Raw genomic sequence first — 27,362 nt, 5'->3', positions numbered from 1 at the left:
TTCTCTGCCCCCTGATTGGCCGCGGCGCGCCCTCGCCGCCTATCCTGGCAGGCAGCCCAGCCCTGGGCGCCCGCGGGGCGGTGGCCGAGCTCCCCGCCCCGCCATTCCCCTCCCTCCCTCCCGCGACGCTCTCGCACCTCCCATTAAAGCCATCGCAGCCGCTCGCGCCCGGCAATGTCGGGCTGCAGCAGCGGTGGCGCCCCTCCAGCCATGGACTTCCCCGAAGTCCTGAAGTCCCTGCTGGAGTACTCCTTGCCCGGCACCGGCAACCTGGCAGGTAGGACGGGGGGTGAACGCGCATGCACGTCGCCGGGATTATAGAGACAGGCGGGTGCCTGCTCCGGGGGGATCGAGGAGCGGGCAGGAGAGAGAAGAGCCAGTGTCCGAAGCGCCGAGCGGCCGATCCCACGCCCGGGGGCTTCTCGGGCTTTGGACGTGGGCCGACTGGGAGGGGCAGGGCAACGGCCGGGAGTCGCTCCCCGGTCGCTGACCCCAGGCTCCAGCCCTGCAGTGGGGACGATCGTCCCCCGCCGCGGGTCGCGTGGTGATGCGGGCATCTAGGCGTGTCGTGCTGCCGTGCCTGGACCAGGGGAAAGCTGGGGTGAGGCTGTGCAATGCACGTCCCGTCCCCCACCTGGCCCGGCCGGGCATTGATTGTGGCTGGACTCGCCGGGCGCCGAGAGGGACCAGCCCAGGCCCCGGGGAGGGCTCGGACATCCAGTGCTGGATGCGCGGGACGTGGGGGGATCGCCGACTCCCCTGTGCAGGTGAGAGCTATCTCCCACGGTCCCTCCTGTATGTAGTTGGATGGGGAGGAGGTGGGGGGTGATCGGGCCTCAGGGAGGGGGTCGGACTAGATCAGGGTTTCTCAACCTGTAGGTTGCAAGAATGTATGAAAGGGTGGGAGCCAACTTTAAAAAATGGATTAACAAACTTTTAAAATGGATTCTTCTTTAGAGGAGAAAAACGTGGGAAAAAAACCCAGTGGTTTTTCCCTTGCAGTTTGGCAGAGATCCAGCCTGCAAGGGGCTGCTTGGGGGCCCCTGCTGCCCCCCAAATCCCCCACCCCACATGCTGGGGGCAGTGGGTGGGGAGTGAGGGGTGCTGGGTTGGGACTAGCCATCAATGTTTTTACAAATGGGTCCTGGTTACAAAAGGTTGAGAACCACTGGATGAGATGAGCTCTGGAGGGCCCTCCCAGGCCCTGCTTCTTCATCTGCCCCCCTCCCTCTTCCCATCTGCAGGTGGGAGCTATCTGCCTCTTGCAGCTACTTTCTGCACTGTTGCTCAGTGCTGTGGGAGTGCTGTAGAAGCACCAAGGCATTCCTCAGTCATGTCCAAACATGTGTCTGGTGACCTCCTAAAGGCCTGTATTTGCTGAACTGTGGGTTGTGTGAAACTGCTTGCCAGGGTTAAATGGTAGCAAAGAGTTATTGTGGTGCAGGCAGGCTGCCGCAGAAAAGCCATTTGTGACATATGGCCATTGGACACCTACCCTTAGTAAGGGGTTTGTGGGATAAGGAGGGCCTGGTGGGAGTAAAGGGTTTGGTACTGAATAGCTCTAAATTGAAGATGCCTGAAGCAATAGGAGTACCTGTGATGACAAAAGAGTTAACTGGAACTAGTGCTACTTTATTTTGTCAGTTCCTCTTGCTGTGAACTCACTCCTTTGCCCCCTTGCTGGGACCTTAAGCAACAATCAGCCTCTTATATGTTATAGAGCTGGATGTTCAGAACCTGTTTCTCAGCTGTCTCATGCCATGATGAAAAGCTGCCTTGGAAGGGAGGGTGCAGTTGTACTATTACTGGTACAAATGGTACAAAGGTCCTTGTAGTTGAAATGAAGCTTAGCTTGATAGATCCTTGGTTTCCACACCCAGGACACCCAAGGCAACCCAGTGCAGGTCATCCACTGGAGGAGGGCTGGGAAAAAGAATCTGTTTGCCAGGAGCTAGAGAAAAAAAATCCATTCTTAATTTGATGAGCCTTTTTATTTGGGGGAGGGGGATATGGTATATCTACCAACCTTGGTAAGCCCAGAGCCTCTCCCAATCTGTTAGACCCCAGACACTCATTTTGCACATGCTGTACTCTCAGAGTGGTTCTCCTGGTAGTGGTGAGTGTACACACCCACTCTGCCAGAGTGGGTATTTTATTTACACACCTGTTGCATTGGAACTGGGATTTTCCTCTCTTCATTTGGAGCCGAATTCCCTATCACAGGCTTTTCAATATAAAAGCCAAATACAATCCCCTCCCTGCCTTTTATCCCCATTCTTAATACTACAGTGCAAGAGAAACTGGCATTAAAATTGAGTGCCACTTGTACTGTAGAACTGCAGTGAACCAGGAGGGTATGGCTGATGTACAGCAACTGCTGGTTTGTTACACCTAATCCATTTTTTCTGTTGGTGATTAGAATATCTAATCTCAGAAGGCCAAGGAAAAAGTCACAAAACAGCTTCTCATCACTGTCTGATGCAGTACCAGATATGTGACACCCAGACAGCATGCAGTAGAAGGGATCCCACAAGCAACTTCCCACAAACTCCTACCTGCACAAGTGACTAGTATTATGTAAGCCAAACTGCCCATGTGCAAAAGTCACAAGGTTATGACTGTACAACATTAAACAAGCATAATGTTCAGCATCTTATGAGCTTGTATGGAGAAAAAAGCAGTGGGTGGTGTCAGTCTTAAGTAAAAGCATTGCAAGCGGCTGCTTTGGGACCTTAATGATGTTTGGTGAATGAGCCTAATCACCTCTCTTAGTGGTATTGGAAGAACATGTAAATTCACTGCCAGACTAGATCGCTTTTGGGGATCTGGAGTGGAGAAAGGCACTGATTCACTGCTTCAGCATTGGCGTTTAGGCTCCTCACATTATTAAATCACTCCTCCTGCAGGGCAGGGGAAACAGTAAAGTGAAATAGTGGAAAGCAAAAATGAGGACTGGATCCCAGTTGCAAGGGCACAATGACACCCCTTCAGCTGAATCCCCCTGGTATTTTTCTCCTTCCAATTCTGTTCTTTCTGGTCTCCTCAGGCTGAGTTTTTCCTTGTTACCTGAAAGAAGAGCAAGCAGAAACTTTTCCTGCAGTCCAGTTTCCCCTTCTAGAGCTTCTAGATCTGAATATGGGGTAGGGGTGATGGAGGGTGGGGTCAGGGTTTATCTGGTGTGAATGGTCATTGCCTCCTGCTTAATGGCATATGGCATACTGCATCTGCTTTATGTATGCATTTCTCTTTTTCTGCCAGATGAAGTAAAGGAGAGTTGCCATGTGTTCAATTCATTTACCAAACAGAACCTGTAGCAGGTGTTTATTAATCCATTTGACATGAGTCTGGTTCTGCTTAGTTTCTTGTATTGTGCATCATGCTATCTGGGTGCCTTTCAGTGATGTATTAAGTAACATAACTATCACCTATTACATTTGCCTTCTCTGTTCCTATCCCTGGGGTGGTGAAATTTTTTACTGGTTTGTCCTTTGTTCTGATATACTATGAAGGATGTGTGTTGTGACCACCAGCTCAAAGAAATGTGCCTTGCAACTGGGACAGGAAGGGGTTACATTTGAGGTAGCTCTTGGATCCTGTGGGAGGGAACTCTGTAGTCATAAGTAACCCAGGAAAATGCACAATTGAGCTTCCCTCTTTTAAAAGATAATCTACCATGCTGAAGGAGTGCAGTTCTTTGGCTGAGTTATGGAAGTACTTCCTATGGGTATGGGGTGGTTTGCCTTGAGTATGGATAGTACTGCTCTCCAATGCTTGGGATGTATTTTTATTTTTTTACATTACTGTGGAAATACTCAGCATTTCTGGAGATACTCTTTCTGTCTAGGGAAGACTACATTTGAAATGTGTCACCCTTGTCTATGAATGTATTAGTTCTGCCAGTTGAGATTTTGAGGAGCATCTCCAGCACTTAGCTGCGTTGAGGTCTATGGTTTTGGAAACAGATTGCAAGTGCTATTCCCTTAACGTATGTAGTAAGTGTGGTACATGTTTTCTGCATCAATTACATGCATTTTCAGGAATGCTGCATGAAATCACTAACACTAATAAAAACTAGAGCTCTTGATCACCTTAAGCTACACTGTTGTGAGGAGCTTCCTCCATCTCCTCAGTATTGCTATATTGAACCTATATCTCTGAATGTGGTACCATTTTCCCTTTGTTACTTGAAACTGTTTCCAGCCCTTGAAATACAGTCTCTTCCTTCTTCCAAGGGTTTAGCAACATTATATCCAGAATGCAAAGCTATTGTTGTCATGCTGTAGAACTAGGAGACCAAATCCAGCCCCCTAGGTATGTGATCTCTTGATCCAGCTGAGAATTGTTGAGTTAGGCATGATGGTTTACATTAGCTGACCTAGGCAGTAGCACTACAATATCTCAAGGCTGGGTTTGCTTTGGTTTTCCCAGGGGCTTGTTCTTAGGAGAGGAATTCTTATGATGACAGCTTTTGATATTATAATTATTTATTTCAGTTCAAACAGCACACTAGCACCTTGTGTTACTGTGCCTCCCTGCTCTGCCTTTCATCCAGGGTGTGTCCGGCAGACAGTGATTCTCAACCCTTCTAGACTCAAGCCACCCCTTGGAAAAAAGCCAGCTCTGTTTCACTGTTTTTTGGCTATGGGAAAATAATAGAACATTTTTTTTCTGTTGCAAAGAACTTGGGGAGATCACAACCAGTCAGAACCTTTTTAACACAGTGGATTCCTATTTGAAATCTCTGGGTTTGCCTTGTAAGAAGATAAGAACTGCCTTGTACTCGGTCAGGGGACAGGTGGCATGGAGCAGGTGCTGAAAGGGAGCGGTAACCTGGTGAAAACAGTTTCCCCCACTGCACCTTTTGCACTTGCAGCCTTCAGCATTTAGGCCAAGGAAGTTCTGATTCGGAGGCCATGCCCCCAGCTCCCGCACCCAACAGCCGCCATTGCCCCTTTACTCCAAGAACGTGTCCAATCCCTTTTTGAACCTGGCTAAAGTCTTGGCTGCTGTGACATCTGGAGGCAAGGAGCTGCACGCTGTAAGGATGTGCTGTGTGAATAAGAACTTCCTTTTGCTCGTTTTAAGCAGGGTGGCCACTAGCTTTAAGGCCAGACCCCTAGTTCTTCTGCCAGGGCAGGTGTGCAAACAGGAGTCATGAGCAGCAGTACTGGCAGTGGAAGACCCCTGCACTGAGAAGCCCTGTAGCCCAGCGCCCAAAGCACCCCACAACAACTGCTGCCCCAGGCTCCCTCTCTTGTGGGGGGGCACATCTACTCTTGCTGGGAGGGGGAAATCAACACAAGCTGAAGCCAGGGAACACCCCCCCAGCCACTGGCATTCACTTCACTGCAGAGTGCTGCTGAGCCCAAGGCAAACCCCCCCCCCCGGCCGACGCCCGCACGTGGCTGGCGCGAGGACAGCAGCGCCACGTACGCATGCGCGCAGCCCCGTCTGTCACGCGCCAGGCCCTGAAGCCAGCGCGCAGAGAACGGGATGTGACGCTACCAGCCCCTCCCCCCGGGGGTCGGAGGCGCCGACCGTTAACGGGCTCTCGCTGCCCCTATTGGCTACCCCCCCCTTGTGCGCGCGCCGCGCCGGCTGCCGTTACCTGCTCCCCGCTCGGTCCCCTCCGATCTGCGCCAGTGGGAGAAACTGAAGCGGGCGGTGACGTGGGAGGGGCTGCCATGCTAATGAGCCTCTCACCCTTCCCTGCACGTGCCCGGCGGTGGGAAGCGAGCGTCCCCGCCTGCTCCTTGAAGCCAGCGCGGAGGGCCCGGCCGGCGTGGGCGCGCCCCTCAAGCAGTTCAGCCAATCACAGCACGGGGCCTGTGCGAGAGGGGCGGGGACAGAAAAAACTCGCGCCGCTGAGTGCCAAGGGGAGGGGGGGAGCGACGGCTGCCTGCGCATGCGCGTTTTCCTGCCCGCCGCCGCCTCCGGTGTGTCGGAGAGTCCCCGGGAGCTGTCGCAGCCCGCCTCGCTCGCCCGCCCCGCGGGGAGCATGCCCGGCCGCGCCGCGCACCAGGAGGCAGCCGCGGGGAGCGCCGGGGCCGCTACGCAGCCGGAGCGGGGCCTGGCCGGCGCCTTCCCACTGGTGCTGAAGAAGCTGATGGAGAACCCGCCGCGGGACGCCCGGCTCGGTGCGTGAGCGGCGGCGGTGCCTCTCCTCGCGCCCCCTCCTCCCCCGGGGTCACGTCGGGACGCGTCGCAGCGGGCGGGGGGCGGGGCCCGCGGGGCGGGGGCGGGGCCTCGCCGGGGTCAGCCCAGGTGAGCGCCACGCTCGTAGGTCCCGCCCCCTCGGCGTCATGGGACGCCGCACCTGCCGCGCGCTCTGGGCTGGGGGCCGCTCGCGGAGGGGGGGGGTGGGAAGAGGGTTTTACGCGGCGCTAGTGCGCAGGCGCCTGAGTAGTAGTAGGGGGGGTGCGGGGTGCGCCTGCGTAGCGGTGGTGGTCCCCGCGGACGCCCCCGCCTTGCCGCTCCCGCCTCCATGGCGGCTCGCGGGGCTGTCTGGGTCCTTGCTGCTGCTGCTGAAAGGCAGACAGGGCTTTGTGGGTAGATGTGATCTCTCTTATTAGACCAACCGAGTAGTTGGAAAAACTGTTCTCTGCAAGCTTTCCGGCACAAACACCTTCAGGCACGGGGAGCGTCTTAAAAGAGGTCACATTTCCCCGAGGCTTGTCTGCCTGTGTCCTTAGGCCAGCACGGCTGCAGCCAACACCCCTAAGGCTGCTGCAAGGTGACATGTGCCCCCAGGCCCACAGCAGAAGCCTGGTGGGAGCAGGGGGAACGTCCCTTCTTGCCCCCTCAGAAAGGTGCAATATTGCAGTAGCTGAACCCAATGTGGTAGCTCAGCAGGAGACACCCGGGCCTTGCCCTGAGGAGGGACAGACAGCCTGTTGCCTGCATGGAGGCAGGGGTGGCTTGTGGAACTGGAACTTGAGGATTTGAGCACAACCATCCCTTCCTATGAGCTTTAAAATATCAGCTGCCTTCCTCCCCCCTGCATGTACCTCCTGCTCTTCAGGCTTTGATTCTGCTGCCTCCGGCCATTGGCTCCTGAGAATCTTTCCTGTTCATCTTTAAGAGTTTAAATACCTCTAGCTTTTAAAGCCCTCTATGGACTCGCCTCTGTCTGCATTGCCTTGCTGACCTTCCCAGTTACGTCAGGCTTTGGCAGCTCTTCTAGGCAGCAGAAGTTGTGCTCCTGTCCTTTTTGGTCTGTCCATATCCTATTAGAAATAAAGAAACTTTAAAGACTCCAAACCATTCTCATACAGCTGCTGATGATGATGGTTAAAAGGTTTGGCAGTGCTGTTTTAGTTCCAGTATCTCGGAAGAAGCCTTAAGGAGACTTCTGCTGTCACTAGTTGAATGTAAACAGCACCAGACAGCCGAGGTGTTGACGTTGCTGCAGCTTCACCGTTTCTGGGCAAAAGTTGATTTGCTCCCTGTCTTGAACGTACTGCAGGGCCTGGGTCTGGGACATCTGTTGTTTGTCTATAATGGCCTGTGTTCTTCTTGGGTAATATCATCTCTCTTGTCATCAGCAGCTACTTATTTGAGATGCACCACATGCTTTGTGTAGGCTATGCACTAGTATGGAGACAGCCTTCTGCAACTAAGCTGCCATGTAATTATGTAGCTAGCTGGCTCAAGGGAGACTTCCTAATCTTCCTGAGTGGTATGGGTAGTGATGGAATTCACCTTGGACTGGATCTCATCAACTGAAAAACCTTTGCTGTATGCGAAGGCGTTCTAGCATCTAGCCAGTCTGTATGTCATTTGCAGCCCTGACCAAGGCAAGGGCAAAACTAAGAGCCTGACAACAAATTCAGTAAGACGGAGAATAACAATTGAAAGCCATCCTGCCCCTTTTACAATGGGCTGCCACACTTTGGTCATAAAGTGTTGCTGGCATCACCAGTGTACCCTATAAAATGGTGGTGTGGGAGGTGGGGATAAGTTCATCAATGAGCATCACAGTGATAGGGATCAGGGAACCTGTGGAACTGCTGTTGGGAAATGGATTACACTGGTGGTACTAAACATCAATGGGACACCCAGAATTCCCCTCCTCTACCCTGGGAAAAGCACAGCAGAGCATCAGATCCTTTCTGGACTGACTTTTTCTGTAGAAACGCCATTGTTTTTTCCACTTTCAGTGAGTGGGAACAGTCTTCTGCAGCCAGTCCCAGACATTCTTGTGACCAAAATCATGCCTGAGCTGCGGACCTACTTGTAACCTACCTATGTATGTGTTGTGGCAGAAAGACTGGCTCTTGAGAAGAAGCACAAAAATGTTTGCTCACTTCCCACTGACTGCTAAATACAGTTGAGAATAGCATCCAAAAAATCAAAAAGCTAAAAATGTAGAAACACTCAGCATATCAGTGGTATATGCTGAGTGGTTTAGGCCGGTGTTGTCTAATTTGTAAGCAGCCAGGGGTTGCACACTCATGGGTCATATCAAGCTAAGAAATGCCCCCCTTACCCTTACACCTGCTGCAGTGTGTGCCTCTGTAGGTACCCCTCTGCTGCTGCACTCCTGTGGGTGCCACTCTACCCTCCCCCTGCACTGCATGCCTATGTGGCCCAGGGGTTGCCTGCTTCACCTTAACCCCTTGCAGGCTGCATGTGGATAGCCCTGGCATAGGCTTTTGGAATTGAACTGTATGTTAACCTCAAATTCATGAATCAGTCCACTTTCCCCTGGGGGCAATAGGACTAGACTAAACCTGAAGTGGTATCTGGCTCGGTAAGGACCATTGGTCTCAGCTGTAGAGCCCAATTTATTAGGGTGACCTTGGATCTCTGCAAGCAGGGCACTGTAGGTTACTGCATGGGTGACTGGTGCCTCCTGAGTCTGGGGGGGCACCAGTGAGGCACAACCTGGGGGTGGGGAGGTCCTCCAGTGGCCAGCCAGCGAGAGGGGTCCCCCAGCAGCCAGTTGCCGAGCTTGGCAGTGGCGGAAGTGCCGGCACTGCCGCTGCTGCCAGCAGAGCCAATTTCAGGAGGGGCACAAGTGCTCTGTGTGCCTCCTACCAGCCGGAGCACTTGCTCTCAGGGGTGGGGGGGCATGTGCTGCCCCCCCCGGTACCCCTCCTATGCATGATCTATGGGTTACTGTAGTGTCACCATCAGGTTACATTATAAATCTGTGAAGCAAATTAATTTAAAGGATCCCATGCTGCAAATCCCTTCATGGTCAAGGTGATAAAAAAAAAAAAATAATTTTACTCTCCATTATGTATTGTGCCTCCCATGAGGCTGTTCACCAGGAATCAAAGATCAAGTGAAGAGAGAGAAATCCAGGGGGGAAAATTCAGTGGCATAAATATTACTGTTGCTGAAAACAGCTTATCTTCATACATGCCATGTCACATTTGACACACACAGACGTAATATTGCTGTTAGAAGGGATGATAGAGCATATCTAAAAGAAGGCATATTAGGTATCTAGTACATGTCTGTTTCACAGCTTATACCAAAGAAAAAGATTGAGAAGACCCTTTCCTTAGATGAAAGAAGGATGGGACCTGGTTTGGCTAAGGGAAAAAAAGCAGCAGACTGGAAGCAGGTTGAGCTTGAAAACAGCAGGGTGACTTTGCAGACCTAACTGGTTGTGAAAGGCAGCAGAGACTGCAGAGGAGAACCATAAATGGCAGCAGTGTGCTCTGCATGGAGACAGAATGTGACAGTTTGAAACGGAGCAATATTCCTTGGATATGTCATCTTACAGATACCTTTGAGCACTGTGGTCTCTGACTTGGATACACTAAAAACACATTTCAGCTTTCCTTTCTCCCTTGTGCTGTTTTGTGAGGCACGATATTAGTTAAATTATAACAAAAATGTTGTGTGTTTTGATAGCAGTGTTCCTTGTTCTGTGGTGGTGCTGTTTTTAAGGCTAGATCTCAAATGTTTTTCAGTGTAATAATCAAGTTGATTTAAAATCTACAGTTTCTGTTTCTTACCTTGTCAGTCAGAATAAAGGGGAATTTACAAAACTAAGCAATTATGATCACATTAATGCCCAGATCCCTATTTAGGATCTAGGTCCACTTGTGCTTATGCTTGTATGGTGCCTAACATGAAGAGTCCTTGAAAAGCTTGTGATTTAATACTGGGTCAGGACTGCTAGCTGCTAGTCTTGAAGCTTTGGATGGTAAACATTCTTAGCTTGGTTGGTTCATTCACTATGAAACCATTTTCTTCTTTACACGTATTTATTTATTTATTTTGGAAGCAAAGTACAGCTGGTTGAAATAATGCAGGAGGTGTTTTTTGCATAGCAGTGGTGTTTCTGTTCAGCAGAAACCTTCTGTTTGCTTTGAGCCTTAAAAAGGCACATACCACCTCTGTCCTTCCATTGTGAAGGCAATGGTTGATAAACTGTCAATATAATCAGAGTGGAATTTCCTTGAACAGGATCTCCAAAAGTCTCAGCAGGATTTAATGATTATTATGGTAAAGTGATTGCAGTAAGGGGATCTCCCTGCTGTATTCCATCCACTTTGGAACAGTCTAATGTTCTCAGCTATGGGCATCATACCCCTTAACCAGCCACCCTGTCTGAACATCCAAGCTCCTATCTGATCTAGCACAGTTTACATCCCTGAAATATTATACATTGTTTATGTGGCATAAAATCAGAACAGTGATTCTGTCCATCTCACAGTACAAGCCAGTTTGCAATATTTGAGTGCTCTTGCAGAGGTATTTTTACGCCTGAGATGACATTTTCTACATAAACCTGTACTGCTGTCTGTTCTTTCAGTCCAGCGGGCCACTCTGGACATTCAGTCCTGAAATATATATATATCAAGCAATAATTGCCTGGGATTACTATTTTTTACTGAGCAGGTTTGCTGACTGAGGAGCTCTTATGAGATGCTGTTGTTTTAGCAAGCCCCTCAGGAGAAGGAAGAAGAAGATATCTTTGGTCTAGTAGAAATGTAGCTGTGACTCTTCATCCCAGGTCTCCATTGTGCCCTTGCTTCGCCAGTAATTGGGCGTGCTTCTCACCCCAAAATTTTACTTGAACTGAGCATCAGTTAAACCATAGTGTTTTGAACATAAGTCTTTAATTCCCAAGCAGTGTCATTAGTACAGCAGTCCATGAGTCCATTTTTCTAGTTCTTTGCTGGGATTCTGCCCAAGACCACCTGTGAGCCTCAGTACTAATATGAAGCATTCAGTTAGAAATGCACTTTTAGTACAGTGTATGCCTCATGGCATAGTAAATAAAGCAAATTGCATCTCTTTCTAGGGGGAAATTCCAAATAATCACACCTCACCATGTACTTTACAGGTTCGCATCAGACAGTTCCCCAAAGGGGAGATTGTATAGGTTTTTGAGCAGTGTACAATTAACAATTCCACCAACAGTTGGAGGTTGCGCTGTGTGAGGACAAAGCAAATGCTTAAAAAAATTATTTTAAACTGTGATCATTCAGGTCTTTAATGTAGACAGGCCTCTTGTCTGTTTTCAAGTCTAATCTGAAAACCCCTTTTCTTCCTTGCTTGTACCTAATCTCTGTCTGCATCTTTCCAATGCCACAGTAAATTTCCTTACTACCTTCAAAGCTTTCTTAATGACCTCCATTGTAATCCTACCTCTGCACTTACTCTCCTTGTCTTCCAGAAAAACCCCCCAAACATCTTACCTTAAAGAATCACTGCAACAAAATCTAGACACTGGTGAGTCATGGTGTTGCGGATCAGGGTGCCACTCTTTTTGGCAGATGTGCTACAAAATAGCCCTGCACACTGCCCCCCTCCCCCCCCCCACCTCCAGTGCCACTCTGATCCCCTCCCCCTGCCCAATTTGCTGCTCTGCTTTCTGTTCCCTGTCCAATCTGCTGCTCTGCTTTCTGCCTTATATGTTACTGTGCTGCCTGTCCCCTCTCCAATCTACCATGTGTCCCACACAGAGGCTTTCCATGCCATTTGGGGCATAGGTGCTGCAGGTTGGCCACCCTTGAGTTAAACAACACTAGGGTAGATTGTCAGTAGGAGAGGTCTTTAATTCATTTTCTGACTCTAAAAGTTGAAGTCTCCATTTTCAGAGCTAAAAGCTGTGTTATCTCCAAGACTTTAGTATACAGGGTGTTTATAAAGTCCTTGTGTAACTTTAAACTTTAATAACTTTGGATGTACACATGATAGAAGCAAACTGTAAACAGCAATTGAAAGCATAATTCATTAAGTTTTAACACAATACAGCTCAAATTTCTAGACTTCAATATAACTGCCATCTATCAAAATACATTGTTCAATTAGATTTTTCCAACTCATTTTCCAATTGCTGCTGAGTGATTTCACGAATTGCATTTGTGATTCTTACTCTATGCATACCTTACACTATGCTAAAAAACTTAATGAAATATGCTTTCAATCGACATTTACAGTTTCCTTCTGTTACGTATATATCCAAAGTTATTAAAGTTTAAAGTCTCACAAGGACTTTATAAACACCCTGTACTAGTAAATCTTTGTGGTACAGCCATTACAGGAAAATAAAAGCACTCCATGTTAGGTGTGGGTTTCATGTAAATGTTTGTCTGAGCCGACCAATATCATGAGCATGTCATGGAGTGGGAACAATAGCTTACTGGTTTTCTTTCTCTGATGGAGTCCAATATATACTGTTACTGTTCCTTTAACCTTGCTTTAATTTTCTAAACTGCAAAGTGTACATTGACTGTAACTTGTATCTTTCAGATAAAGAGAAAAAGGAAAAACTTGAGGAGGATGAAGCAGCAGCTGCCAGCACTATGGCAGTCTCTGCCTCCCTTATGCCTCCCATCTGGGACAAAACTATCCCTTATGATGGGGAGTCTTTCCACCTGGAGTACATGGATCTCGATGAGTTTCTCCTGGAGAATGGTATTCCTTCCAGCCCTAACCATCTGGATTTGAACCAGAACCCCCTCTTGCCTGTGGCTGAGCTGGAAGGAAAAGAGGGTGCCAGTGCATCTGCTGCCTCACCATCATCCTCTTCTTCCACTGCAGTTTTCCAACAGTCGGAAGCAGCCTCTAGTACAGGTGGGTGAAATGACCTGGGGCCGTGTGAGGAGTTTCTGTTGTGATGTGGAAAGAGAGATCACCTCAACCTGGGGAGAAGCATCACTGCCATGCCAGAGTTAGCTAAAGCAGCTTAAATGATATAATTGTATCCCTTTGACAGTGTTTCATTCACTGGGACAGTTCATGGCAATCTTGGTGAAGATATTTTTTCTCATTTCCAAAATGTCTAAATGCCCCTGTCCATTGCCATTTAATTACTTTACATTCAATATAGCAGTTTACAGATTTTGTCTCTTGATACAAGAGCTTGAGGAACCAGCCTAGCTAAAATAAGTATTGATGTAGCACAAACCTCCCAGAACTCAAACTGAATTGTCCTCCACCCCTTCTCCCCCCCCTGCACCCCTTCCACCTCGAACTTTCTTATTCCTTTTCATATCAGAAGAGCTGAAATATGAACAGAAAATGACCTTCCTTTTTCAGTTCTTCCAGCTTTTTCTAGGTTAGTGCTGGAATTCTTGTGAAAGTACCTGTTGTAACGCTTGGAGATTTAATCGTTTCAAATAAGTACTTTGTGAGCCATTAGTGATTAAATCCATTTAGATGCATGTATATTTACGTTAACATCCATCCAGTGAACTGTGAGGGTTAGGCTTTCTTGTAAGATTTCCGTAGATTATGAAATCTTAATTTTTAGAGAGAGGCTGTTTCTACTGGTACTTGGAAGTTCCAGGGACTGTTTGGAAGTGTCTTGACCACTTGTGGTAGCAATGGAAAGAGACAGGATGCAGCCAAATGATCCATTTACTATGTAGCAAAAGTGAAGTGGAAACATGATGTGTACCTCTACTGCATAGTGCCTTGCTCAAATCCAACGTAAGGTTACTCTTTGAAAAATGTGCAGTAACTTTACTACAATGTGTCATGTGTCCACTGTTCTTGTCTGTTTCATCCCATAGAAGCCTCTTTTCTTTTCCAGTGTAAACCATTTCCTCTGCCACCTAATGGGCAGGTACAGTAACAGCAAGGCATGTAGTTTGGAACAGCTGTTTGTTCTTCTATTTCTATAGAATAAAACAGGGAGTCATTTATTCTGCAGTAATTGTGGTGTGTGTCTTTACCCAAAGAAAGAAACCCTGCATTAGTACTAGCAATCCAACTACCTTCTGATTCCTGCTCTGGGAAGGAGCCTAGAATCTCAGGTTAGTCCTACACTTGAATGCCATATAGTAGTCAATAAGTCTGTACATTGCTATACTGGGAGTGGGCTTTATAGAAGGGGCCTGTGCTCTGACACCCCCCACCCCATGGAAACCTGGCAGATAAGTATATAATATGAAGCAAAAGCTCTTACAACAGGAGCTGTAAGTTGGCTTCTTGTCTGATGCTCACGTGTAGCATCCATGTTTGTCTGATGTTTTATGTTAAACTTTAGTTATAGGAGAAGAGGTCCTACTTTTCTGAAATTCTTGCATGATATAGCCATAGCCTAGATGTGGCTGAATTTTATTGATGGGTGGAAAGATTAATTTATCTGCCTACTTTATTGGCACTAAACTTTGCCATCCATTGCTATGAAATACACCATATAACCATAAGATTGCTATAATACACTGCTTATCTCAATGTCCTTAAAGGTCATACTATAACTCTATTTTTGTCACAGTACAAATCTCTTCTATGCCAGGCCATCTTATGACATTGCCATATAGCAAAGAGGAAGAACACTATATAGATCTATAGTACACAGAGATTTTTCATGGTTTTTTTTAAAGTGATTTGTTCGTTGAAGACCAGACAGTGAGTGAGAGGAATATCTGAACAGGCTCATGTTTCCATGGGAATTTCCAAGGCAGAAAATGGCAGGCAGCTAGAGTTCTGTGAATTTCTCTCATTTCACTCTGCTGAGAGAAATGCATTTTTTATGTGTAGCAAAGTGCATAAGGCTTTTGTTTAGGACAGTGGTTAATATTTTGTGCCATTTTCCTCCCATTGTATGTTACTCTGGCACGCAATGCCACAGCTTCTATTCTTCCACTGTTCAGCATCACTGCAGGGCTGTGACTGCCTCTTTTAGGAGATGCACCATGTTGTGGGCGGCCCCCAGGATAGGCGTGCGCTAAATGATGGTAGTTAAATACTGCATATGGTAAGACAGTGAACAGAGATGTGCATATGGGTGCATGGATTCATCACTCTTGTTCTCATATTGTGATGTTCTCCTGCCTTTGCCAGAGGCCCCTCCACAGAATGAAAGAGATACGCCCAGTCCCATTGATCCAGACTGTGTTGAGGTTGAGGTGAATTTTAACCCTGATCCTGCTGACTTAGTGCTTTCCAGTGTGCCTGGTGGTGAGCTCTTCAACCCCCGCAAGCACAAGTTTACCGAAGAGGACCTGAAACCACAGCCTATGATTAAAAAGGCCAAGAAGGTTTTTGTTCCAGATGAACAAAAGGTAACTATTTGTTATAACGCTGTGCTCAAAATTTGCATTGCTCTTTTTTATCTATTAAATAATTGGAGCAAAGCTAATGTACTGTACTTGCAGGATTGGGTGGGGAGCATTGTCTGAGGTAGGCTGATTGCTATTCTTGTGTGGATAGGAAGGCTACTGCAGTTTTGCTAGCTTGGTGCAGTGAAGTGAGTCAGTTACTGGGCAGGTGTGATCTGTAGCCCTGGACAGAGAAATTAGAGGGAGAAAGACTGTTATGTCACAGCTTGTCCGTGCCGTCTTTTCCCTTCTTCAGTGGTGCAAGGTGTTCCTCAGAATATATGTATTTTTCAGTACCTGAGTATTTGCCAATGCTTTTGCCTAGTCCAGTTGTTAATGAGGCAACAGAACATCTATCGCTTTCAGTGGAAAACTATGCCCAAGCCTGATAGAATTAAGTGTTAAGAAATTGTTCTTGATTACTAACTGAAATGTTCCCGTGTTTAATTTAACATCAGTTTGCACCCTTGATTTAACCAAAGTCTCTCAGGAGTCCAAAATCCTATGTTATGCTTTTGCCTAAATTTCAGTTAATATTTGAACCATGGCTGCCCAAGGTCCTGCAGTAATCAGGTTGTTATGGTGGGGCAGAAAGCTATCTATTTGAGACAGCTCAGCATTTCAAAGCCAATTGGACTAGCATCCCTTCTTTCCTTCAGGATGAAAAATATTGGACGAGGCGGAAGAAGAACAACGTGGCAGCAAAGCGATCCCGTGATGCTCGGCGGCTGAAAGAGAACCAGATCACAATCCGAGCAGCCTTTCTGGAGAAAGAGAATACAGCTTTGAGGACGGAGGTGGCAGAACTGCGCAAGGAAGTGGGGAGATGCAAGAACATTGTCTCTAAATATGAAATCAGATATGGACCCTTGTAAGCACACACCCCTTTTCATTGCTAGGGTTCCTGTTTTAGTCTCTTAGACCTCTCTGCCTCCTGTAGAGACTCCCAGAAATGGTGTGTATGGAGGCTTTGTCATTTTGCATCTATAACAAAGATCCACTTCTGGTGACACACCTGGATCAGGCCCTTTCCTAACAATTGTGTTGCCAGAACATAAGAAGCGTCCATCTTTACAACTTTGTTTTAACACAACTAGAGTGCTTGGTGATGCATCCAAAAGAATGGATTCTTCCATTCAGGGGAATAAAAGTGAACCCATCTAGATGGTTGGACAGGGCTTTTTCTTTCCGTTGTAATCTTCATTTTAAATGCCGCCAGAGGTGGTTCAAGCACCTTCATTGAACACCTTCAAGATGAAACTGGATGCTTATCTTGCTGGGATCCTATGACCCCAGCTGACTTCCTGCCCTTTGGGCAGGGGGCTGGACTCGATGATCTTCTGAGGTCCCTTCCAGCCCTAATGTCTATGAAATCTATGGAATGGAAAGATAGCCCAAGTGTCCTGTTTTTGCTTGTACTGTCACTTCATGTTTAGTTTTATAATTGGTTGTACAATTGGGTGCTGCTGGACAATATCGTAAAATGATTCCTTTCCCACTCCCTCTGCTCCTACATGTTAAAACAATGCCAGTTGGGTAGAGCTTGTGACACTACTGTGCTCTTCTTAGGCATTGGAATGGCCTGTCTTCTGCAGAAGTGGGGAGAACCCCCAGATTAATTACCACGTTATGTAAACCAGTGTGCAGCAAGTACATTGTTCTGAAACATTACTTAAACATCGTGGCAGGTTCTTTCGCTGGGCAGTTTTCAGAAATGCAGGAATGAGGTGCAAGGAAAGAAATCCTGTACTTCTCCTTCTATTGTGGGAAAGCAGATTTTTGAACTGTGAGCAGCGGGTTCCATGAAACATATTGCTCTTCAGAGAATCACAGAAAATGTGGGTTAGAAGGGACCTCAGGAGGTCATCTAGTCCAACCCCCTGCTCAAAGCAGGACCAGCCCCAACTAGATCATCCCAGCCAAGGCTTTATCTAGTTGGGTCTTAAAAGCCTCCAAGAATGGAGATTCCACAACCTTTCTGGGCAACCTGTTCCAGTGATTTACTACCCTCCTAGTGAGAGAGTTTTTTCCTGATATCTAACCTAAACTTCCCTTGCTGCAACTTGCTTCCTCCTTTCCCCTAAGAGGGACTTCCGTCTTCCTGAACTGCTGATTATGCAGTGCACAGCACTTAATTTGGAAGTGAGGGAGATAGGCACCACCCAATTGGGCTTTTGCCAAAAAAGCATAGGTTCTGACTTATCGGATCAAACCATAAGCCCACATGCTTGGGAACTGCCCCCACGTGCTTCAGAAGAAGGTTTGTAAACAACCTAGCACTGAGTTGGTAGAGGATTCTTCTAGACCTCTGGAAGAGTTTTCTTTTTTTAGGGTCTCTTGTACAGTGAGCAAGCTGACAAGAAGCCACACCCACTCTAAATGTGAATATTTTTTATACTTGCAGCTGAGGTTTGGGTTTTTTTGTTTCATTTGCCCCCCATCTGACCTGAGCTGACACTTTCATGCTGGGCAGGTCTAATTTATTTTGAGAATCCTAACATTTTCCCTCTTAGAGAGGTATTTCTTTTTATGGTGTGGTGTGTGGTGGTATTGTGGGGGGAGTACATTCGAAATAAATAGTCACACTTAATGCTTTGCTTTGTTTAAAGTGACTTATCTGATTCCGAGTGATGCAACTCCTAAAGACTTCTAAAAACAAAGAAACTAAAAAGCACACATCAAATCGCCTGTCTTCAGAGTGAATGGTGAAATCTGTGAGGTATCCCTACACAAACAACTGATGATGACCCTGCCTGCTTGCAAGTACCCCATCTGAACTACCAAGGGCTGGGCATGATGAAAAGTGCCAAGTCTCCTTAATACTGTGTATGGCTTTCTTATATCTGTTTTTCTTGCTGTAACCATAAATTACAGTAAGGTTGGTTACTGGGGATTTGTCAAGTACACTCAGTTCATGTTTTTGAGTTCAGTCTGTTGACAATTTGTGTAAATAGTAAACTTTTTTTTGGCACTTGAGTGGGAGAAAGTGGGCAGTTTTAACTTAATGGCTAAAATTATATCTTAAGCACTTCTTTTATTTCTTAAGAATTGAAATGTTTACTTACTTTTTTTTTTTTCCCTCTGCAGTTGAATAGGTTTTAGCTAATGCTGCAGTTGGAGTCTGGCAAGGTATAGCATCTTGCAAGGTACTGTAAGTGGAGAACCAGAGGCATCCACAGGAAAAGCACTCTAGGATGCACTCTAGGATGCATAGGTTTTGAACAAATGCAACAGACTTATTGATGTAAGTGACAAAGCACCACAAAGTGTGTCAGCCAAAGAGTAATGAAATAAACCCTGTCAGGTGCTCTATGTAGTTCCCAGAGCCCTCTAACTCCTTCTATGCCCTGATAAGCTGTACTGTTGGGAGCCCAATCCTCCCTTTGTGTAACTTGTTAGGAGGTTCTCAACAAAATGAGACATTTATTTTCTGACTGCTGAACTGCAGTAGGGAAGAGGTGTGTACATCTCCACTGCTGAGTCCCTTATCTTGCAGCATGCTCCCACCAGTAAGTCTGAATTGAAGTTCTAGCATAGCTACTAGCCAGTGTTTCTCATCATTGTCTTTTTTTTCCCCCTCCTGCCCCACTCTGTTATTTCCCAAGTGAATCCAAACTTGCCAGTGACTGCTTTGGGACATGAAGTAATTCTAAAACTTGAGACGTTCAGGCACAGAGCGGTAGATTCAGAGTGTAGACAGTTTTCTAGGGAAGTTGGTCCTACATAGAAAAGAAAGGATGTGAATGGAAGGAAGTTCCCTTTAGAAGAGTACCATTAATACAACAAAATAATCTACCTGAACACCAGGCTGAAAACCATATCCATAGGGAAAATAAAAATGGAGTACTCTACATCCAGTGAATTATTGTGGGGCTACACCTACCTTCAAGGTAATATCAGTAACACAGAAGTAGGGGAAGGGTGTTGTCTGTACCACGTACCCTCTCAGCCAGGAGATAACAAATAGCAGACACCTTGATTTAAAAAAAAAAAAAAAAAAAAAAAAGCTTTGAAAAGCCTTCAGCAGGAAAAGTGCCTAATTGTGGGGCTCAGTTAGTTGTAAACAACCTTGTGAAAAGTGTTTTAATGCTGAATAATATTCTCTTTGCCTTCATCAGAGAGATTCTTGCCCTTTAGAACTTTCTTGTAGAAAGATAGAGAAGAAAGGGAGCAGTAGGGTGGAAGCAGATGGTATGCAAACTTTAACCCTCCCCTCCCCCCCCAACCCCCCCCCAACAACATTGTAATCAGTTTTTCACAGCCTAACTCTTATAAAATTGAATCTGCTTTTATCCATCAAATGTACTGCTTAACCTATTGTCAGAAATGGACTGTGTTCTTAGTTTTTAAGAACTTGTTTTAACTTTTCTCCCTAACCAGTAAGAAATTTTAATAATGTGTATATAGCCTTATAAGTTAGGACCCTTAAGATTCCATAGGATCGTCCATGAAAGTTTTAAACTTCAGAAAGGAATTTGGTGTTGGAATATTAACCTAGAATATCAGGGATCTATTACTGCAGAACTGGACTGACATTTTTGGTGTGTGTGTATAGATAGGGGAAGGATATTTTTTTTGTTAAATGGCCTTGCCATATATTTTATAGATACTGTATGCATGTAAGATATATGTTAACAGCTTTCTGCATTTATCTTAACTTTCCAGTTAATTGGCTCTGATTTTTATTATTTTTGACAGCTGTGCTTATTGTTTCAAGATAAGTGGGCTTTATTTTTTTTAATTATTAACTTAAAGGGTATGGCAGTTGAACAATGATGTTTTATTGTGCTCCTTCATCATTATGCTTTAGGAACAATTCTGAAATCCTTCAGCAGTTTCAGTTGATGTTTAATTAGATGACAGCAAGATACTCTGATAAACTTTAATGACATCATCTAGAAGAAATGCGTATATAAAACTTTTTGCAGTATATTGTGCTATGTTATGAACATAGTGTTCAAGTAATAGGAATGATATATAGATTCCCATTTGCTCTCCAAATTACAGCACAAATTTATGCAATAGGTAAGTGAAGTATTCATTAAGTTTTGTCTTTTGGAGAAGAATGTTCTTAATGTATGTACTTCCCTGCAGAACCGTACACAAGATTGCACATCACGTGTGCTGTGGTATATAAGTGTGTTGTAAGATTATCTCACTCTCAAGTATAGTTTTCTAAACTGTGGCTTAATTTTTATAGTTGGAGAATCTTCTTATTGTGAAGCAAAATCTCTGAGACAATTGTGGTGACTTTTTATCCCCTTATGAATTCAACTCCCACCCATCATCTCCTTCATCTGTCAAACAACACCTATTTCTATAATGTCCTGGGTTTCTGTTGCATGATTATAGCACCTTTTTGCTGCCCTCCATCCTCCCCCCCCCCTTTTTTTTGCAGTCTTTTGGAAGTTAAGCATGCAGCTGCAGAGCTTTCCATTCTTTTCAGAATTTATAACCATGAACTCTTCATCCTAGATGACTGTTGTAGGTCAGAACATAACTATATGTCCATCTTACTTGTGTAGCTTCTTCATGTTTAACATAGTGGCCACAACAAGACTGACACATTGTTTTACTGAATTTCAGCATTAAAATGAGAAGTTCCCTAACAACAGAACAAGTTCAGTATTGGGAAGTATCTGTGAAACCTTCTTGCATATGTTGTTTCATGCCATGTGCTCCATTCCTCATGTAAAGGGACTGTCTCTATGGCAGGAAAAAGGGAGTTTAGTCTTCAGCCTCACTAGGGCTGCCATTTGCAGTAGGTTGTGATATGATAACCTGTTCACTGGTAACACACTGAAACCACTAGTCATTTCACAAAAGTCACTAAACAGTCACTGATAGTTATTTTCAAGATGTATGTATTGTTAATAGTGTTTGGGGAAAGTCTGCTTTGAAAGCTGATATCTAATTCTACATATCAGAAAAAGATTTTAATAGAGTATTATTTCCATGTACAGTCTCCCACACAATCTAACAGTAAGAATTAAACCTTCATCTAATAGCAATGCATTAAATATTCCCTATAAATTCAGTTTTCAACTTAATACTGAGTCTTATTGCCACTGAAGTAGATGGTCAATCAGCTATTAACTCCCATAGGAAGTGGCCTTTTGCTCTTTGCTATGGTGGTTGTAAGGTTTTGTTTGATATTGAAGTGGTGAATGCTCTTGCACACTTAGTTGGGGTCATGTGAACATATCTGTGATTGCAAATGCAACGTGGGTGAACTGACTTCCTTCCAATCACTTGGTTTAATTTAGAAGCTAGTGAAATATTTTTAATATTTTGACAATCTGATGAATTATGTCTTCACTGTTTGGTATGGGTGAAGAAATATGTAATAAATTTTTGTTGGCAGAAGAAATGTTATAAATTCCATGTGACTTCTTATAGTTCTTTCCTGTTTGTGTTTTTGTCTTTACAGCTGATAAATTTCTATTTAATTTCTCTGCTGTTCTGTTTGGAAGTTTCAGGTATTTTAGCCATAGTAATTCTTTTCAGCATTATCTGCAAGGCTGCTACTAACTGTACAGATTCATTGTAAGGTATGAAACGTAATGAAGGTCCAGGAGCTAAAGAGATTAGGAATACTGTAAACCTACTAATCATTGTGGCAAAAATATTTTGTCTTCTGGAGAAAGCCATTATTTCTGCTGACTACAGCATTGCCACTCTCAAGTTTTGCTTACGTCTTACAAAGTGCCGTAGGACTGAACCTTTTGATCAGAAGCCCTGATTTTTAAGAAGGGTTTAGATATCGCAAAGTGTTATAAAATCAGGGTATGCCTATGTTATGTTTTTGTGGCTTTGCATTCCTCCTTTGCCTTGGACTTCTCAACCAAAAATGAATTAACTTAATTTAAATAATTTATTTTTTTCCAGTAAACTAAAGATAAATCTTCAGTGAGGAATGAACATTTATTTTTCATAGTCATGTAAGAAGTGTTCTTCCCTTTGCAGAAATACAAAATCTTGGCTAGTTTTTCTGGTCTTCAGTAATCCCACTTACCATCTACCAGTATAAGAATGGTAACTCAAACTCCACAACTAAAGGTTGGGGAAGAGAATATAAGTCTAACTATACATTGTCAGAGATACTAAAAAAAAACTATTTGATTTTTATTTTTATTTTTTTTTTTTGGTAATTTTAATTACTTGGTGATGCAGATGTGTCACAGGTATTTGTTTTCATATTCAATGCGATCCATTAGCTTGGTAGTAAGTTACTTATTACAATGCATCATTTCGGAATGCAAATTTTTTCTAAAATTCAAGCAGTTACATTGTAGGAGGAGTCTATAAGGAAAGTAGAAAAGCAGAGAAGAGAATAAAAAAAAAGACTGGAAAAGGAGGGAGATGAGACTAGGACAAGATATGGGCCTGAACCAGAATGCTGCAACTGAAACTGAACTAACTGGTCCTTTGGTGTTGGGGACCTGAAGAAGGGCACATTGTGCCTGAAAGCTTACCTACCATCTCTCCCAGATATATATAGTTGGTCCAATAAAAGATATTGCAAAAAACCCAAACAAACCCCTTGCATCTAACTTTGGGGTAATATAGATCCTCTCCAATTGGTCTTATGCTGAAGACGTAAGCATCAATAACATCCTTTTCCTGGTTGTTTTCTTACGAGCTATAGTTGAGAATGAAGGTGGAAAGAATTTGTGGGGGTAGGGATAGGGTAGAGAGAATAGATAGTGCTTTAACTAGCATAATATTAATATATCTAGAAATGTAGGTCTCTAGGGACCTCGGCTCCCAGCAGGGAGGCAGGATCTGTTTGCCTAAAGCAGAATGCAAATGAAAGAAAATGTCTTTATGTCCTGAGACTCCTAGATTATTCAACCTGAGTGCAGTTGTCTCCGCACTGGGTAAGCCCTGTATCCATATGGAGTCTGACAGCCCTCACTGAAGTTTGCGTGGGTATAAGAGTCGGTCAGCACAGTTGTGGAACTGCATTCTTGTGAGAATTCATGGTTGCTGTTGTTCACATGTCTCTCTTAAGTAGCCAAATTCACTACCTTGTTTTGCCAGCTGAGTATGAGCAAAAGCTATCTTCACTGGAAAAAAACTACAAAAAGGTACTCCTGGCCATTAAATTAAGGCAGGTACATCCTGGTAATGCTGAGCTCTATTCGTGTAGTTGCCTGAATTTCTTGGTAGAGATGAACCATGAGTTACTTGAGGGTGAGGTGGGGTTAGTATATTCAAGTAAATGGAATAGCAGCTCTCACTTGTTCTAACGCAGCAGCCAGGTGTCTTTTTGCTAGTAGTCCAGGGATAGTGGAAGGATTTGTCTTCTACACAGTTATGTGAAGTTTTCTGCTGTGTGGCAATTAACGTGGTTGTTGGCATACTGAATTTTGTATAACTTCAAACTTGTAAATACACTTTTCAAATCAATCGCAGTCCTATGAAGTGAGAAATAAGTGCTTCCATTGCAACATCTGAAAATTGTTAATGCTTCATGCAGCTTGATTTAGGATTTTTTTGTTGTTTTTTTTGTAGAGAACTGCAAAAATCAAACCAAGTGAGATTTGTTGTTGTGAAGTTCTAGCTTAGGTGTGATGCTTTCTGTTGATGAAATGTGTAATAAACCATTCAAGCAGAGACCCTGAGTATTTGGAGGAGTTGATTCCCCTCAGGTAGAACTGTCTCTCTCTTTTGCAAACATCAGCTCAGTGACTATTCTCACTGTACTTGGCCAATCCCAGTTGCTGGACAGTTGGCTTGATAATAGTAACTAACACTTGAAAAGGACTCCTGTTGGTTAATTGGTTGGTAAAGTACAATATGTTCAGAAAAACAGTAACCTAAGTTTTAGACTTCTGTCTGTTACGCTTTAAACAGACCTGGCTGTGCCCTTCAACCAGACTGCACCATGTCACTAACCACACAACGAATTTACTGACCGTTACTGCACCTCATCTGTGACCTAAGTAGATAAAGTTGTCATCAGTCATTTTGTGTGCCTACACAAATATGTGATTAGTTAATTTACTCACAGTCCCTAGTGTATATAGAGAGAAATTTATTGGACTTAAGTTTTAACTGAGTATATTTTCACTAGATACTGCACAGCTGGAACCTTCAGCAGCTAGTCAAATTATTATTTTGGGTTTTTTGGTCTAATCTAAATGGACGTGAAGCAAATGGATGGGAATTTTGGGCAAGCATTGGGAAATGGATGTGGGTGGATTGTTGGGTGAGTGGTTTTTGTCCCTGAGTAGCGCTGGGGACCATTGTCATGGGATAACACCTTCCTTGCACTGTAGTGACTTCCAGTTCAGTATCTGCTGCAGCTGCAGTGTTCCATTAAAATAACAAAGGTAAAACCTGTCTTATGGAGTGCAGAAGTTGCGTTCCCAGCCTGTGAAGTACATAACTATAAAGCAGCTATGTATTATGTAAAAGTTATTTATGGGAATTCTGTTCTTGTCCGGCTCTTTCAGAGACGAAGTCTTGTTCTGAGAGCTGGAAAGAGTTCAGTCTTATAATTGATGTATTTCACATTCTCTTGTTTTGGGGATAAAAGCTATGAATTATCTAGCTGGCAAGTGACACTGCTGTGTCCCATTCACTATAAAGATGAATTTGATGGCAGAATATTTTATGCATTGCAAAATATTCCCCATTTTAATATGTAGTTTTGTACATTAAACAACTGATGTCTAATCTCTGAGCTGCCTCCATTTTGGAGGTGGTCTAACTAATTCCTATATGTGGTTTTGTAATCAGTCTGCAAAGTGCTTTGGGGATCCTTTTGAATGAAGGGTCCTACAGAAATGAAAGATTGTTACTATTTGCCAGCAGTAATGATTTGTAGAACAGTTGGGCAAATTGTGTGCTGCTATAAATCATGTAGTGCCCCCTCTTAATCCCCTAACCCAGTCTGCTCATTTTGTACTCTCACCCTGTCAGCAGCTGATTGGTGAAAATAAAGGTGCTTGAATGGCAGTCTGAGGAAAGGGCATTTCACTGTTGCAGAGCTGGTATTCTTTTATATTTTCATTTGTTATGCTTTTTTAAATGAACAAACCATGAAATCTACAAGTCTTGAAAAACAGCTTGGATTATGTGGGCAGTTTAAATCCTCTCACCTCTCTGCTCTTACCTGTTTTTAAAAAAAATGCTTTAGTTTAAAATGTAAAGTTTTGACTGTATTAAATTCTATTAGTATTTTTTCCTTTATAAAAAAATAATAAAATGTATATTCCACTATATAAATATCTAGCTTTTTTTGTGTCTAAACAATTTACATGCATGCACTTGTAACATTATGCTTGATGTAAAGGCTGCAGTTCTCCTCAGTCAGTGGAAGTTGAAAGGGCTGAGCCTCTTCCAGAATCAGAGCCTCTACTCTGCATTTCATATGTATTTACTTCTGGTGGTCCCTTTGTGCAAGAAGGCCCAAAGAAAATTTGTCACTGGGAAAGTTTGATCTGAAATCCCTGAAGGACACTAAATACAAAATCTTGCAGTATTTCTGGTATCTATACAATCACATTTTAAGACGAGGAACATATAGAATGAGAAGCTTTGTGTATACCATATGTATTTACAATCTCAACTTGTCTGGTCTTCCTGCTACTTACCAGAGTGCCAATAAAGTCATCTATCTTGTGTATGAAGCAGAACTTATTTAGGTCTCCAAAGAGCAAATGCACTGACATTGATGATAGCTTTTCCCTGATGTTTAACTACAATAAGCTTTTAAAGAAATGGTCCTGGTGAAAAGTGCCAAATTGCTTATCTCCATGTCTGGTAAAAATCTAGGCAGTGGGGTTGTACACGTCTTACCATTTCCTTGCTGCACCACAGCTCTGACAGGAAAGGCCATTCCTAGCTGAAATTATGTACAATCTCTCTGGTGCCACTTGTACTCTTAAAGAGGCCACTTAAAAGCATCTTAACAATGAAATTGCTTTGCAAGACAGGTTCCATGCCCTAAAAATGTTCCAAGAGTGAGATCTAAATTCACTGCTAATCATAGCCCTATGAAGGGGAAGAGGGGAGAGAATCTTGGTTTCTTCTTTTAGTAGTTGTCTGCATACTCAGCCCCTGAGCCTTTGATTGGAAATTTCTTGCCTTAGTAGTATCCATATCCACACACCAAAGGAATAAAGAGTAGTGCAAACTCAGTTCTTAACTGCCTTGCTAGGGCATAGTGCTCCATTAATTTGAGTCTGAAGCTTTAGCTTATAGTTACTCTTCTTTTAATGGCCTTACCCCATTTTTGTTTCATTTTCCTTCCCCATTTTGTATTTAGGGATTTGGTGCTACTCTGCATCCCCTTCCCTACACCATCGCTTTTGTCCATTAATGTGTACTGTGGTCACTGTTGATTTTTTTTTGTGTGTGTGTGTCTCAGCCTCTCTTCTGGGACTTTGTTCTTTGGACTTTGTTCTATTTTCTTGTCACTTTTTTCCACTACCTGGGAGTTTTCAAATTCCATCTCCAAAATCTCCTGGTTTCCTGTATTGTCCCTTTTGTGAGTGAGTTCTGCAGCATCAAATAGCCACCCCAGATGTGTCTTATCTGAAATATGAGACTTTTGCAGGTAAGTGTGACATCTGTCATTCTTTCAAACCACCAACTTGGAAGGAGAGGGTTCGTCTCAACCAATCACTTTATTCCAGTTCAAACTCTGACTCTCGAAGTTCTACTCAGTGCTGACATTTGCCTGGTACCCTTTCTACTCCCGGAGGCTCTCATTGTCTCTGGCCTTGTGGAAAACAGCATTGACATGTCAGTCCAGGTTCTGTTTTAGGGATGAATCTCGAACTAAATGAATGTGAAGAAAACCTATTCCTTCCTCACATTACAATGTTCCAA

The 27,362-nt window shown here is 44.2% G+C and overlaps 1 protein-coding gene, 1 long non-coding RNA gene and 1 other non-coding gene across 7 annotated transcripts; 2 read left to right on the top strand and 1 right to left on the bottom strand.

Annotated features, from left to right (window-relative positions):
• Nucleotides 1–116: 116 nt before the first annotated feature.
• On the top strand, nt 117–25,754 carry TEF (TEF transcription factor, PAR bZIP family member). Of its 5 annotated transcripts, XM_019489307.2 has the most exons (6): nt 117–277; nt 12,721–13,044; nt 14,154–14,228; nt 15,262–15,482; nt 16,178–16,389; nt 18,128–25,754. In XM_019489307.2, exons 1-6 carry the CDS (start codon nt 175–177, stop codon nt 18,147–18,149), a joined length of 957 nt encoding a protein of 318 aa, XP_019344852.1. In that variant the 5' UTR covers nt 117–174; the 3' UTR covers nt 18,150–25,754. The 5 variants fall into 5 exon arrangements, with proteins under 5 accessions (XP_019344852.1, XP_059582341.1, XP_006273481.1 ...); XM_006273419.4 differs by lacking the exon at nt 14,154–14,228 and having other exon boundaries at nt 121–277; XM_019489304.2 differs by lacking the exons at nt 117–277; nt 14,154–14,228 and adding an exon at nt 5,891–6,137.
• On the top strand, nt 290–4,087 carry LOC102575929 (TEF transcription factor, PAR bZIP family member). Its single transcript, XR_009461701.1, has 2 exons — nt 290–767; nt 2,420–4,087. It is a non-coding gene; the product is annotated as a TEF transcription factor, PAR bZIP family member (transcript).
• LOC109283608 (uncharacterized) lies at nt 1,612–5,796 on the bottom strand. The gene is made up of 2 exons (XR_002090845.2): nt 5,609–5,796; nt 1,612–1,951 (listed from the first exon to the last, which is right to left on the bottom strand). It is a non-coding gene; the product is annotated as an uncharacterized LOC109283608 (long non-coding RNA).
• Nucleotides 25,755–27,362: the final 1,608 nt, after the last annotated feature.

Source organism: Alligator mississippiensis, chromosome 4, assembly GCF_030867095.1.
Source record: "Alligator mississippiensis isolate rAllMis1 chromosome 4, rAllMis1, whole genome shotgun sequence".
In the NCBI taxonomy this organism is placed as follows: Eukaryota; Metazoa; Chordata; order Crocodylia; family Alligatoridae; genus Alligator; species Alligator mississippiensis.
The sequence above is the reverse complement of the archived record's forward strand: the minus strand, read 5'-3'. Positions and strand labels throughout refer to the sequence as shown.